The sequence below is a fragment of the Sander vitreus genome, chromosome 16 (genome assembly GCF_031162955.1).
Source record: "Sander vitreus isolate 19-12246 chromosome 16, sanVit1, whole genome shotgun sequence".
Lineage (NCBI taxonomy): Eukaryota > Metazoa > Chordata > Actinopteri > Perciformes > Percidae > Sander > Sander vitreus.
In genome coordinates this window covers 16,596,704-16,612,725 of record NC_135870.1, presented here as the reverse complement: position 1 = coordinate 16,612,725, position 16,022 = coordinate 16,596,704, and the positions used below count along the sequence as shown (strand labels likewise).

Genomic DNA, 16,022 nt, shown 5'->3' with positions numbered 1-16,022 from the left:
TGTTACACTTATGCTAGTGAACACAACTTTGGCAGATCATCGATACAACAAACTTGTTAGCAGTTATAAAGCATAATTCAATTGGATTCAATATAAGCCTGATAGTCATCTTTAAGCTCTGCTTATAATCTCTACCAACACCTGAGGGAAAATTCTCTGTAAGTTCGTCACAACGAGCCACCCCTTTCACATCATTTCCCACTGTCACTGTGTGTGTCACACTGATTATGTCCACTTAAAAAACTATATATAAATACTAAAAATACTGAGCTCTGGCTATTTTGTTCGTAATTCCCACAAAATGAATCTACACTACTGCAGTGGATTGTTGGATGACCAATGTTGGTGCACCACCTCAAAGCCAATGCCATCAAGGCTGATATGCTCTCCTTTTCTTTCCTTATCACTGTTGACAAGAACACTGAGACTTCAGCGTGTAGACTGCCAACTGTGTGAGTAAGTCACACTCACTGCAGCCACAGCACAATACTGTAGCATCTGTTAAATCGACTCTCTTACCAGGGAATCAACATCTGTCAAATCCCTCTCAGTTCCCTGTCCAAGCATTAATTTGCTTCCATCTGGACCTCTGCAATTCCCTCCTTGTCAGCCGGGCCAAAATGGAGCCTTTAGCTCCTACAACCTATGCCGATCAGAGCCAACCGACTTGCCTTAAAATTCTCCCTGCCTACACTAATCTGACTGACTCAGGGTGCACAAATTGAAAAGTCCAGCACGCCAGCTTGTGCAGCAATTTTATCATGCATTTCTCCCTCTACTCACTGATCTGGTCATCCCCTCCACTTGAACTTCTGCTCCTCAGTATCTTACTTTCAGAGGGTGACTGCATGCTCTCCTGAGTCACTGCAGACATATCACAGTGAATAACACAATCAACTTACAGCCTAAAATGTTAAATATGTTAAATATAAGTGATTCTGGTTTCTTTAAGTGCTCCCAAGTGTTGAGGGAGAAAAACGTTCATATTGGCTTTACGATTAGCCTCAGCGGTGACACTTTCAGTTTTGATTAAGGCTTGAATGTCACAGGAAAGTGTGAGCTGACGGTAGCTTCTTTCATGTGAACAAAGAGGTTCTGCATTATTTCCGAGCATTGACACTCAACCGGATATCTGAGGAGCAGTGTTCTTTGTCCTAGACACCTCACTAGACTCTCAATCCCTCACAAGCCAGTCGATCCTGCGCATCTTCACTTAGTAGGCATCCTCTATTATCTCCGCTAATTCTCCTTTCTGTATCTCCTCTTTCTTCCTCCATTCGCCTCAAGACATCAAAGCATCGCTCAGCTGCAGAATGAGAACAAAAGAAGCTGCTTCTGCACAAAGAAATCCTCTAAAATGTAAAAAGCACTGAGGAGTCTGTAGACAGGCAGGCAGCCAGCCGAAAAGACAGAAAGTAATGAAGTCGGTATTATTAGTGTCATGAAAATATCCCGTCTGGAGCATTTCACAAAAACTCAAGACTTAATATTGTTCTATTCTTGACAGTTTTTGAGCTTAATAACGCTTATGAAAGACTAAGAGATATATTTGGTTTGTTTTTAAAAACAAAACTTGTTTTAAGTCTTTACTTATGAATGGCATGGGTCAAGGACTGCATTACATTGTAAGAACACAGATTTAAATTAATAAATCAAACAGGAATGCATGAACAGTGAAAAGTTATAAGTGTAGAACACCAGCACAGGAAAAGGCAATGATGCCTGCCCCCAAACCTGCCAGCCTACTTAACAAACTGCTCTGAGAAAAAGTACACATCCATTAAGACCAAGACCACCTGTTGATTTAATACTTTTATAAGGATCATTCTCCAAACTCAACCACCCCTTTTAAAGAGACAGTCATAAAGTGCATAAAAGAATGGCCTGTACGATTACTTTTTAGAGTTACCAAAGAGTTGTTTGAATAATTTCCCCTCATCTTCACAGCCTTAAGTCATGTCAGTCTTTTACAGAAATGCTTCGGTTTTTATGTTCCAATAAAAGCAATCTACCCTAACAGTGGAGATAAGAATATAAGGTTTGTGGGTGGTGCTAAAAGGACAGCTATGAGGTCATTAAAATCAATGAGTCTATCTCCTTTTATTAGCATATCATACGCTCCAATCTGCCTATTAGAAATGAGATATTCATCATGCATGACAACACAAAATATTTTTGATAGCTTACCTTAATGAGTCTGTTTTACTATAAAAACCCTTTTTATTGAAAAAAACAAACTTGCAAAATGATGTATCAGCAAATTGATACAGAGCCCCGCCCAGAGTACCGACCAAAAAAAACACTGAATCCACTAGACCCTGTCATTAGTGTGGAAAAACACTCATGATTTTATTTTATGCATCTATTCAGTGTAACAACCTTGCTTCAATGCACCACTAGATACAGTGTATGCAGTACACTGTTTGTTGCATGACTTGCAATGTTGCTTGCAATTCGCAATGAAACGTTTGATATTTTGGGAAATACGCTTATCACTTTCTTGTGGCGAGTTGGATGAGATGAGTGATCTCGTGTCCAGCACACAACTCCCCCCATAAACCACAATTTGTCATTGCTACATTTCTCTAAATGTACAAGGTTAACAAACAACATACACAGTGTAAATAAGTCAGCTTTGAAAAATATGGTAATGGTAGGCATATAGTTTTTACCTTGGAACAGAGACAGGCTAGCGCTTTCCCCCGCCTCTAAGATAACAACACATCCTGAATCCAGCTCCACAAATTGTTCAAAACTTGGGAAAATACGCTTATTCACTTTCTTGTCAAGACTTAGATAGGAGGTTTAGTAAAACTTGTGTTTCTCAAGTTTGTACTCTTGTAGTCTTTATGCTAAGCTAGGCTAGCTGCCTCCTAGCTACAGACATGCAGGGCTCTCAAGTTTTGAAGACAGGCAAGAGTGACATTCCCCCCAAAAGGGGGGGCGGGTTGAGCAGGTCGCAGGAATGGGGGTGTTTCATTAATAATATTATTAGTGTTTTTGTTGTTATTAATAATTGCTCAGACTTTCAGAAGAAAAGATTTGACACATGGCACAATTCAACCAAAATACCAATACAAAGTATTTATTCAATTTCCGCGTGTGCGTGTGTGTGTGTGTGTGTGTGTGTGTGTGTGTGTGTGTGTGTGTGTGTGTGTGAGAGAGAGTGAGTGAGTGAGAGATTGATGACTGGTGTTGTTTATTGTAAGTGTTTGTTGCCTTTTTGGACTCTATCATTTGTGGTGTTGGCTCCCATTTGAAACAGTTCGGTTCAAGCCCAGCCATTTTCAGGGTCATGATTGAGGACAATGTCCCATCCAGAGACAAGCTGTTTCGTGTTGAGGTTTTGTTCAAACCGACCATCGAAAATACCCTCTCGGCATCAGCATTAGAATGTGGAAGCACTAAAACCAAGGCTGCGATCTTTGATAGCCTCCCAAATTGGTCAAGCCAAACAGGAGATGACTTACTCTGTGCTCAAAGTGATGCTTGGAGCTCCAGTGGTTTCCTCTGTGGGTGAACAAAACTTTCCGGAAGATGTTGTAGCAAAATCACGTGAACAATTCCAGGATATGCTTTTTTTTCATTGGTTGTTGCGTTAAATCTTACCCAGATACAATAGTGCTATTTTTTTTGATTGACTGATAAGTAGCAGGCTCGACTAAGAACTCCAGGGGAGACGCGCTTGATTCCTGCCGGTTCCATAGTGAGAGCGGCCCGGCCAGAGAAATTTAGGGCACTGCGGCATATTAAATATATGATAAATATTTTTTCCACGTGAGAAATACAACGTGTGGCGGGAGTGCGTGACAAAAGATCGAAATGAGTGACTGTCACGCTCAATGCGTGACACTTGAGAGCCCTGAGACATGCGAGTGGTATCAATCTTCTCATCTAACTCTTGCCAAGAATTCAAAGTGTATTTCCTCAACTGTCAAACTATTTCTTTACTCTAAATTTTGCTGATTACACTTTTATTTATTTTTACTTAAGCAAAGTTTTGAATGCAGGACTTTTACTTCAGTAAAGGACCTGAATACCTTCAAACACAGTTTAATCAGTTCTGTTAAAAGTTCTGTCAAGCTTACCTCATCCCAGAAGATGGGGTTGTGTTCATAACCCCCCACAGACAGGGCATCACCTTGGAGGCGCAGGTACACTGATGCATCATGGTCCCTGACATTTGGCATGTTCTGCAAAAGAGTGAAGATTAAAGTGGAAGTATTCAAAACACGAATTAGTCTAAACACATTGTGTTTCAGTGACAAAATGAGCAGATTCATATTAATATTTAGCTAAGAAATTAATTACTTTGTTTGATTGGCAGCTAGAACTGTAACATCTTCATCCATAATAACAAGACACAAAGAAAAGCAAGTCGATGCCAATATATTTTAAGCTGTGCCAGCAAATGCTTGGTACTTTTTTTTTTACTAGATAATGGACTGAAATTATAATAAAACTTTAAAAAAAATGTTTTTAAATAAAACATTCTTGGTTGATTTTATGTCAATCTGTTCTAACTAACTGACTACTAATTTCGGCATAATTTTGCTTATCGCAAGTAAAACAAAACAAATAAATGGGGAAGATTTGCTGAAACCAAAATAAAAACATGACCATGTTGTTTACCTCGTATTAAAAAGCTAATTTTTCCTTTACTTCACCCAGATTCTCACATAGTATTTAGTGCTTTTTGGAAGCATACATATGGAAAAGGTTATACAATACGGGACATACAAATCATAAAAATCTTTACAGCACCAGTGACTAACACCATGACAAACCATAGAGTTTCTTTGTGTATGGTATGGCAGCTACTGACACACCATGAAATCTTCTTTTAAAAACACAGCACGGAGAAGCATCCATCCCCTTGAGTCTAAGCAAATATTCTTATGGAAGTGTGTAATGAATAGTTACACTTTAAGTATGTTGTGGCATTTGTATTCATGCTGTCATTGAGGCTTTTTATTCCAAAGTCAATTGCCTCTCTGGGTACAAAACCAAAATACCAGTGAACAAGCTGACATTTGGAAACAGTGCACTACATACTTTATAATAACAGCCAAACTGCTCCTTTCTTGTCTCTTCTGTGCTAAGTCAGGCAGTGAACAACACTGGACTTTCACACACACTGTCCTGTACTATCAGCAAGCTTTTTAAATGTAAACCCACTGCAGCCTCTCAGGACAAAAACATATCTTTTCGCACACACAGACATTTGGTCAGCATGAGATGTTTGACCTGACAAGTTGCACATCCCGGTTAGAACAAATTTCCTGATGGCATCCAAATGTGCGAGTGTGTCATGTTGTGCGTGTGGGCTGATGTCTGTGTACATGATGTAGCAGTAATGCTGGTTAAGCTGCTCTTAAACTACATAACACAGAGACAGCCCCCCTAAAACCCCTAAACCCCTAAAACCCTGAGCACAGTTATCCATGTCTACACTAACTAAAACTAACACACACGAGAATCCCAATGTGTTATATCTGTGTAGAGGCCTCCCCAATACCCCTCCAAATACACACATTATCAAAATTAAAGGATACAAACAAAACAATCTCCCCTTGTTTCCTACACAAACAAGCACACACACACACACACACACACACACACACATCTCATTCCAAAACTCACTAACTCACTCTGGACCTTTCCAGGTGAAAATATATAATGTCACAGAGCCCCCTGCTGGTCATACAGACTTAATACAGACAGATGAAAGAATTTTTAAGTTACAGTAGTAATTTCTATGAAGATGCCTGAAGAGTAAATTATAAATCATATACAATGTAATGTAAGGCTTTAAACATTCCTAATGAATTGTGACATTGTACAATAATTGTCAATGTAATTGAGAATGTAACAGTGGCATTGATTCCTCTGCCCCTTGTTTTACGAGGGTTAAAAAGTTGTTAGAAACACCATGCTGCTTTATGTTATCTTAAAATGAAATTAACAACTACCAAGCCATATTCTGAAAAAGGCTGCTACATTAACATTATAATACAAGCTCTAAAACTTTAATGCTTGCTTAAAAGAACATTTCTAGGGAAAAAAAAAGGACAAAAAATATATAGTACTATAAACTGTATGTGTAATGTTAAGGTTACAGAAAAGCTGTGTATTTCAACAAGATGGAAAACAGGAGATTACAACTAAATCGAAGTCCACACACACTACAGTACATAGACAAAGTGTGTTGTATCAATTCTAAAATGCACAACAGCTCACTTGGTAGAGTTAATGAAATGCACTGTACAGATTCTATAATAAACCCATACTGAACTATACACAAACACAAGTAGCATAAATACTTGTTGGGACTGTGTTTGGGCAAACATGATTTAGAAGACATCACCTATCAGGTCTGTACTACAGAGGGTATGTTGCATCTCCATTAACATACCTTGCCTCTGTATGAGCCACAGAAACAAATGACAAAAATATGGCTTTTATAATAGGGGGCCTCTTTATTAGATTAGAGTCAACTTTTTTGTCATTGCACAAGTAAGGACAACCAGTACAACGAAATGCAGTTTAACATCTAACCAGTAGTGCAATCATTAAAAGTGCTTTTTCTTTATAGCATATTAAAGTGCATTATCTCTCTGTATTGACAACAATACAGGATACGATGCTCCAAAAGCCATAAAATCATGGCCATCATGCCTGCTATTTGCTGGCATACAGAACAGCGTGCCGATGGTTGACTTTATTTTTAGTAAACTATATCATGAACCACAGTCAAGCTGCTCTGATATGACACATGGAGGTCCTACCTGTATGCCTTCAATTCTCTCGGTCACCACATAGGCATGATGCATCGCGATAAGAGGCACCTTGACTCCAGCCATTTCCCCCAGCTTGGTGGCCCACACGCCTGCATGTAACACACAGAGACAAAAATGTCATAAAATGCCACCTCTAAATCTAGACATGCAATTTGGGCAAAATACCTGTAAATAGCACTAAATTGCTACTTTTGCATCACGTATCAAACCACTTTGCAATCTCACTTTTACATGGCATATTTGCTTTAGCAGGGAGTTACATCAAGAATGCCTGAACAATGTTCATTTTGTATGTCAAACTTGGTCCAAACGCTTTTAATCTGTGGGTTTGTTGTCTTCGGGATGATTAGTTAGCTGTCTGAATCTCACCTGCACAGTTCACCACACAAGGTGTCTCAATGGTCCCATGAGGGGTCTCTACTGCCTTCACCCTCTTCATACCGAAGTCATCTGTCTGCACTTGGATACCAGTCACAGGGCAGTTCTCGATCACCTGATTTAAAGAGGACAGTGTGTTATTTACATGCAACATAAATAAATGTATATGCTCTGCTCCACCCATGCAGGAGTCCCTATTTGTAATAAACAGATGAGTTGTAGAGTAAATTAAACAAATAATATAAGAGCCGTTCTAAGGTTTTCCACTGCTGCCATGATGGCAGTAGGGGTTCAGTCTACTGAATCAAATCACTCTCTCACTCTCCACAATTTTGCTGTACCTCATAATCCTATTCATATATTTATAATTCCTTATATATTACCAGACAGTAAAGTAATGTACAATGACCACATTGTTTCAGTGGTTTTAAGTTGCTTTGCTATTGTAAGGCTAATAAGTAAGGTAATCTAGGGATTGTGATATAACTGTTTCAGAAATAAATATCTGTAACTTTGTTCTAATTTTTATGACAGTATTTTTGGATCCGATAGCCTGAGCTTAGCCTGCTTTCTGGCAGCTGTGCAGTCTCAGTTACCATGGTGATCTACCTAAAAAGAAGCAACCTTCATGAGGCCAAAAAGTCAGACTAAAGCCTCAGACTTTACCCACCTTTTGTTTCAAATGCACTGTGAAAGCACTGACCATCATAAATACACAGGTCTTACATAGGTTTTGAATCAGTTTAAAAAGTATGGTGTTGTGTGTTACATTTAATATCACTGCCATTCAATATGTCTTTTGCTCAAAACAGCAATTCATTTTTAGCTGTACACAAACTGGTGACATGGCTATCTACACTGAATTCTCTTGTTCAGATATTGGTGCTATTTTAAAGCTATGTTTAGACGGAAACGATCTGAAGAGAAAACGCAAAAGTGGCGTTGCATTCTCACTTTTTATTCCGCGTTTAGACGAGCGTTTTGGGGGGGGGGAATCTGCGTGCATATGGTGACGCAAAAGTGTGTTTCAATTCAATGTATGCACACCAGGCGGGTAGGTGGTAGTGTGAAGCACTGCCACACAACACCACCAAGTCTGCGCGCCTGCGTAGAACCTTCCTTCTACTTCTCTCCCTAGTAGCGCCAAACCAAAACATGGCGAAGCGAACAACAAAAGCTGACAATTTTGTCTGGACAGACAAGGAGGTGGAGTTATTGCTCCAAACAATGCACACACGTGGCACACACACATGTGTTTTTACCCTTTAGACGGGAACGCGACGGTGGAGCGTTTTTAAGATTTCCACTCTGGAGGGTGGTTTCACTTTTTTGCGTTTTTAAGCCCCAAAAACGCTGTCGCCTCTAAATGAAAGGCACATCTGATCGAATATTTTGTCGTTTTCACCCACGAGCGTATTCGTGTAAACAGGGCCTTACATAGTACTGTGTTGTGTTACACACACACAAAAGTAGTTGAAGTGGCAGAATAGAATTCTTTCAAACATACATGCCAAAGGTTATTAAGATTGGTGGGTAATTAAGATATTTGAACTACCAAAACTGTGTTTACTGCTGGTCCAACAAGCAAAAACACCAGTCAGCAGACCAGCGCACATTACCGTGGCTCCCCTGGCGGTGGCAGCTCTGGTCAGGGTGGTACAGGTGCCTGCTGGGTCCATGGTGCCATCTTTTGGTACATACAGGGTTCCATACAGATCATCAACATTCATCAGAGGATAGAGGTCTTTGGTCTCCGCAGGTGACAGGACATGGGACTCGATACCATAAACTTTACCCAGCTAGAAATAAGGGGAGATAGCATGTTTTATTGGTTATGGTCTTGCCTGAGAGGGATTCTTTCCGTTTAAAGATGATCACTTTTATTTCTCAAATGAGAGAATTAGTTACCCAATCATTAATCAGGTTTACGTGAGGATTGTTGATTTGAACAATCAGTTTCACCCCGTCCATTGGTTAGGTGAAGGTTAGGTTAAGTGAACTTCGAACCATGAACAGACATGTGCCACGATGGTGTTGAGCAATAAAAAAAACAAATATTTTGCTTTTTTTTAGGGCCCTGAGGAGTTGTTGCAGTAGCTGTAAATCTGAATTACCCCATTAACATGCATTCTTAAAAACTGCTAATTTATTAGTGGGAGCCCGAGGTGCACGTACGTATTAAGTCTTTATCAGGTATTGTACTTTGGTAATTTTGAAAAAAGGGGTCTTTACCTCAATAATATTATTATTATTTATGAGCAAGAAAAGTCAGATTGTTACAATCGTTTACATGCACTGTAGCAGCCTGGTTATTGTAAAACCTGTGTTTAAATGCAGCAGACCAGCCCAGTAATCATACTCATCTTCTACCTACACTTATTTTGCTTTTTCTTGTAGCACAAATATTTATAAACTTTACAAAAACGTATTTGTTTAGCTGATTTATTTCAACTTCTAGAACTAAATTATTTTGAATACAACGCATGTGTGCTGATCCTCAGTGACTACGTTTCCATGCACATAATATTCCGTTTTTTCGCCTTAATTCCCGAAAAAGACGAAGCTCTGTCATTTTTCATACAATGGTCTAAAATGACCTGGAACAGCAAACAAAACTAATAGTGAAAAGAACAATATTTTTATATAGTTTTTATTAATGCCTCTGCCCGGGTCAGATTTTTCCCGCAAAGTCACAGAATGATTTTCGGCAGGTAGACGGCGCTACAGAGCACACAATCTGACGGGTCACAGATTTCATTGTAACACCAGAAAAGCCTGTGTTAGTGTATCCAGCCAGTGGAGCCAGGTAAAAGGAAGCAGGAGATTTATTTATATAGGCCAAATTTTATTTTAATGTTATTTTAGAAGTTATCTGTTGTAGTTCTGGCTGATACTGGGGCATCACAGAAAAGAAGGAAATTAAATGAATAACAACTAAAAGCTTAAAAGGGGAAGTGAAAGACAACGGGCGATAATGTGAGTCAACTTCGGTCGGGCTTTTAACAGATGGAGACAATTACGGGATTGTAAATCATTCAAAAATGTCCTCGAATTGGCCCTCGAGTATGTAATATGTATATTTCATTAATAAAATAACTTTACAATGCACAATTGGGTTGTATGTCAGTAGCCAACATTAAATTAACGTTACGTCCCCTTTCGATTTAGCGCGGACGTTTTATTCCTTTTAGTCCGCGTTTGGGTTGGCTTACTATTTTATTTTCCCTTGTCCCTCTGTACTTGTGTAAAGGGTCCTTGGGTTTCATGAAATGTGCTTTATTGATCTAAGTTATTACTACGTTGGTTGTAACAACAATCTCTTAATGCTTTTGCTCGTTACACAGTGACATTGATACCTGGTTTAGCTCACGATACATCCAAAGTAGGCAAAATTACCGTATACAACACTTGAAATGCAACGATGCATCTGTAACTTATACTATTATTGTAAATGAATGATTTTCTGGTTGAGCAAAACATTTATCGTGACTATATGACCTCCTGGTAACGCTAACTCAATACTATACAGTGGGCAATACAGCACCGTAAAGAAAAGACCCTTTACGACAGCAGGTGTGGTAAAAGCACTACTGCTTTTATCCAAAGCGGCCGCTAGAATCAACACAAACTGAAAGTTACATATCGCCACTTTAAAGTGCTCATATTATGCTCATTTTCAGGTTCATAATTGTATTTAGAGATTTTATCAGAATAGGTTTACATGGTTTAATTTTCAAAATACACTATATTTTTGTCGTACTGCACATTGCTGCAGCTCCTCTTTTCACCCTGTGTGTTGAGCTCTCCATTTTAGCTACCGAGTGAGACATCTTACTTCTGTTCCATCTTTGTTGGGAGTCGCACATGCGCAGTACCTAGGTCAGCACTACAAGCCGGTCAGAAGCAGAGTTTGGGGGCGTGCCACGCTAGCAACTAGGCAAGCATTATAACGTGTGTTACAAAGTGACGCACGTTCGCCACGAAAGGAAAGGCTGGACTACAATAGAGCTGTTTGGAGCAGTTTGTCAACAGTGTTTTCTGTTGGAGATGGTGTGTGCATTTGGGGTGAACTTTGGGCTTTTTCACTTTGTAAACCTTTAACATGCACAAAAAAGATATATAATGAAAGAAAGGGAAATAGTAAAAAGCATTTTAAGTATCAATGCAATGATGTTTTCCTCACAGTGGCCAGAAAACAAGCAATCTGGATTCTTACCGACATGAGGCGCTTGTACTCGTCCAGCCTCTGCTTGTTGGAGGCGATGAAGAGTCCTCCATTCTGGATCCAGCCTGTGTGAAGACCCGTCTCTTCCTCCAGGTCTTTGCTGATCACATTCCTGGTGTGGGCCAAGAGCTCTACCTCAACATCACTGGGACGGAGCTGCCACAATAGGCCTAGTAAACAGATTTACTAAAATTGTTTTTTTTTGTATACAGGAATGCATGTACAGTGTGCAGATGAACATAGAAACACACAACTGGGATAACTTTATCTGCAGAGACCTTATTAAGACTTGAAGTGCAGGAGAAAGAAAAGGTAGGTAAATATGTAAAGAGTAAGCTTGGATGGTTGAACAGTATCAGTAACAGTTCATACTCCTTACACCTGTCCATATTCTATATGGTTTGTTACCTGCAGTGTGCCAGGTGGTGCCAGCAGTCAGTCTGTCTCTCTCCAGCAGAACTACATTGGTCATCCCCATTTTAGCCAGGTGGTAGATGGTCTGACAGCCCAAACTGCCTCCTCCGATCACCACCACATCCGCTGACCTGAGACAAGTGGCAGACAGGTAAGCTGAGAACATGACCTTTAAAATGGGATAAGGACAATGCCACTTAAAACTCAGCAGCACTATTCACTGAATCAAACCAAAAATGAAAGCTGCTTTCAGTTACTTGAAGTAACAGTTTGACATTTTTGGAAATACACACGTTTGCTTTGTTGTCGAGAGTTAGATGACAAGATCAGGGGCGCAAAATTCTGGGCCCTGTAGAAAGGCATTTTCTATGGGCCCCTCCCCGCATCCACAGCTATTCATTCTAGCATCTTTTTTGGCTATCCTCACATGAGGGCCCTGGGTACTCAGTCCCCTTTTTCCCCCCACTCCGACGCCCCTGGACAAGATCGATACCACACTCAAGAGTGATTCTTCGCCGCAAGAAAGTAAATAAACATATTTCCCCAAATTTCAACCAATGGCTTTAAAGTTTTTTTCTACCTTGAGTGTTGAGAAGTGTTGTGGAAAGTGTTTTATTATTGAGCAGATTATTTTACATATTTTTAAAACTGACAATCAAATGTCTTTGTTTTCAGACCTTTTCCAGACCTGAGGGATCTATAGAGCAGAGGTCATCATGACCATTATTCCTCAATCATCTGGTCTATAATGTATTGATCATTGCAAAACCCCTCTACCCAGCTATGTGCATATTCTTCATGCTAAATCATCTTATCATGATGTAAGCATTCAAACAGAAGCTGGTCTTGAATTGCAAAAACTACTGGAAGTAAATAGTCACTTTTACAGCACATATTACAGTAAACACTATTCATCCATCCATGCATCCATCCATCCATCAAGCTAACCTGGGTAAAGGTTTAGTGGGTCCAGAGGAGGCTCCATCCTCTTGTTTGAGTGTCTTATCGTAGGGAACACTTTTTTCCTTGGTGGGCTCTGAGCTATAGGACCAAGCGGTTGTCCGGCTCAAGGGAGAGAGAGGAGGCCGCACTGCCGACACAACCCGCCGAACTGCTCTCCCAAGGAAGGCCATAGCCCCTGTAGTCAGTCAGTGGACACAAAGGGACAGAGTGATGCTGCAGAAACATGTGGATACTATTGTGCAGAATATTTAACGTCAGAGTAAAGTCATGTATACTGCAATCTTTTAATCTGTTTTAAAATGATTTACAAAAAGAGATTTCTAAATTGCATGGCATCATAACAGATGACATGACACACACGTATACAATATGCTGTATCTGATTGCGGTGTATGCAGAAGATATGTCACACTTATTTATAATAATTGAAAAGTCATATCCAAAGTGTGTATCATAACACCAAATAGATTGTGCATTTTACATGGTGGAAAGGTTAAATAAATGTTGGATAAAACAGGTTGTTGAAAATAATGTTATACAACTCTTTTTGATTAGTGTACTAGATTTCTATCACCAACGTCAAAAGTCTGCAGCTCACAAACTTGTCCGCATATTTTGACTTGAGAAGGAAGAGTAAGGTTTGGTAAAGTGTTTAATCAGGATTAGGGTGTAATTTACATGGTAGGCCTACACAATAGTAGGTGCGGACTTTAACCGTACACACAAGTGCTCATTTATCAATGGGCCTTACTGTAACGTTACTTCAAACTTATGCAACCTCCAAAAGTCTCGCATTGCCAGACCTAGTCATATGAGATTGTGAGAAAAAAAATCGCAACAAACTTTAAATTGACTGCTTGTGCAACAGCGGTCCGTCAAGTTTTAATAGCATGTTCACAACACGTGACGCTTTATTGTACTTGAGAATAAACAATAAAAAATTAGCACATAAACGTGCATAACAGAACATACCCATTGAGTAGACTGCATGCACTAATGGTACATGTAAACGCCACAACCCAAAATAACAACAGCATGATGAAGCAACTGCAAGCGGTAACGTGGCATAAATGCTGCCATGTGGTATCACACCAACAAGCATTGAATTCAAAACAACGTTACCAAACCTGCAAGTTCCAGCATGCAGTAAATTTGTTGCACGAGAGCAGTTCGGTTTCCACATGCACACTTACACTCGGTTCCGCCTCTTACAGACTGTAGCCGGAAAAAACACTCGATGCAAGTTCTAAAAAAGGTGGAGAAAAAAAACAGTTTGCAGAAAGAAAGGATTTGCGTCGCGAAAATGGCCGAATACTTGTGTATAGCAGAGACAGACAGCGGTTAAGTGAAATGTGGCAGGGGAGCTGCAGTTGTAGTTCCTATCTTGAATCCTCCCCTCCAGTCTCTACCACCACAAATTTACTTATTTAACAAACATCTTCCTGTCGCATATACAAATCATTCGGAGAAACACATGAATACAAATATATACATATACACACATATACACATACATATATGTATATACACGTACACACGTATAATTAAAGTTCTATTTCTTACGCGCTTATCCCTTTTACAGGCTTTGCTATTGGTTTACACCTAGGCTCCGCCTCAGCACCCTGAGACCTTTGCACTTGACGCCCAATCAGGTGGTGGCATACATGCCCTATAAAACCATCCTTTATCACTCAGCCACTTCAAATAAGGTCACAGCACTCAGCGAAACCTTCCTCACCCTCCGCTGTCACTGAGATGTCCTGTTGAAGTTACCTATTTCAGCCTGAATTCTACCTCCTCTTTGCGCCCGGCATTGGCGAGGGAGGCACCGATGGATAACTAGCTGTGGTGCCAGTTACAATACACGAGGAAGGTGACCAGCGTGTCAGTGAGAAAGATCCTGCGTTCCCGCAGCTTCTTCGATGATTCCCGCACACTTCTGCTTGCTATTACTGCTTAGGATGCATTACTAGCTGGCTAGCTCTATGACGTGCTATTTGTGGCATGCGTGTAGCATCTTATGCTGGGTTTGTTGACTTTGAAGGAGCACAAGCAGCTGCTTACTGTAGTACACTGAAGCATAAGCTGTCTTTCAGTCTAGTTGTAATACACATGCTGATTAGAGGCACCCTACCTGGGATAGGGTTGCTTCTTCTCTCCCTAACTCATGTTGGCTCATCCAGTATGGCCCCCTAGCCTGCTCCTGTTTCTGCCTCTGAGACAGTGCTTGAAGTGGACAAAAAAAGGTGCCAGTACTCTCTTGAATTGGCAAATCAATATGACATTTGACATTTCTACAGTGAAAAACAAAACTTGGAGATATTGCTGCTACAACAACAATTTATTGTTATTTATTAACCACATAAATGTATGTATTTATTTAAACAAGTCGGATGCTGCTACATGTTTTGCAGCCCAGTTTGTTATCTTTAAAAACGAGCCAGCTGTTCGTGGAGCAAAAATACATAATTTGGTCCCCTGACCAACAGTCAGGCCATCCATGTGTTTCATTACTCACGTATCATTGACTAAGGTAACTGGTAGCGCTAGCTGTTCAGCTCACATCAATGTTAACGTTAGTTTGAAGCTCATGTATCGTACCTGATGTTTCTGATTTACTTGGACCTCTGCTGATGTGTCTGGCTCTGGCACACACGTTCTTTTAGTACCTTTCTGAAGCCATGCTAACATAACGACTTACAAACTCAACACACTTCTTTTTAGTTTCTAGGTTTTCAGCAGTGAACAAATCTGTTACAGTCAGGCTGTAGGCATCAGACAGCTTTTCCGAGCTGAGGTAAATCACGTATTGCCCTCTGGGTAGTGTAGGTACGCTTACGAGTAAAATGTAGAAGTGCCGGTACTATGTACCGGTGAGTACCGGCCCACTTCGAGCACTGCTCTGAGACCAATATTGCAATTGCTCTGCAGAATCAATACAGAGCGCTTGCCAGTCAGAGTGGTGGCACTAGAGGGCCCTGGCACCAGATGGTAAAGAGCTCTTGATTTGCACAGGTCGTGAGGTAATGGGTTGTGCTTCTTGGTGGGACCAGGAGGTTGTCTCGTCAACCAACCTTTACAGGCGTACCGCTGGAAGACATTGCCTGGCTGCGTCATGGTCTCCCAGCTCTACCTTTGTGCTGTCCTATCTCAGGGATATGATGTCTGGTTGTATGTCTCGCTCATGCTTGGTGCAACGCCTGTGGGGGAGCCATGCATCCTGTACAAGGTGTATGGTTAGGC

General features: G+C 40.4%; 1 protein-coding gene across 1 annotated transcript in view; it reads right to left on the bottom strand.

Moving 5' to 3' along the window:
• The window catches only part of sardh (sarcosine dehydrogenase), a 33,894-nt gene extending 19,922 nt beyond the window's left edge, over positions 1-13,972 (bottom strand). Inside the window, 8 exon segments of the mRNA XM_078271956.1 lie at positions 4,089-4,193; positions 6,789-6,889; positions 7,170-7,293; positions 8,798-8,977; positions 11,395-11,573; positions 11,812-11,948; positions 12,766-12,955; positions 13,907-13,972. Of these exon segments, the coding sequence (XP_078128082.1) occupies positions 4,089-4,193; positions 6,789-6,889; positions 7,170-7,293; positions 8,798-8,977; positions 11,395-11,573; positions 11,812-11,948; positions 12,766-12,955; positions 13,907-13,922 (1,032 nt within the window). The 5' untranslated portion in view covers positions 13,923-13,972.
• Positions 13,973-16,022: the final 2,050 nt, after the last annotated feature.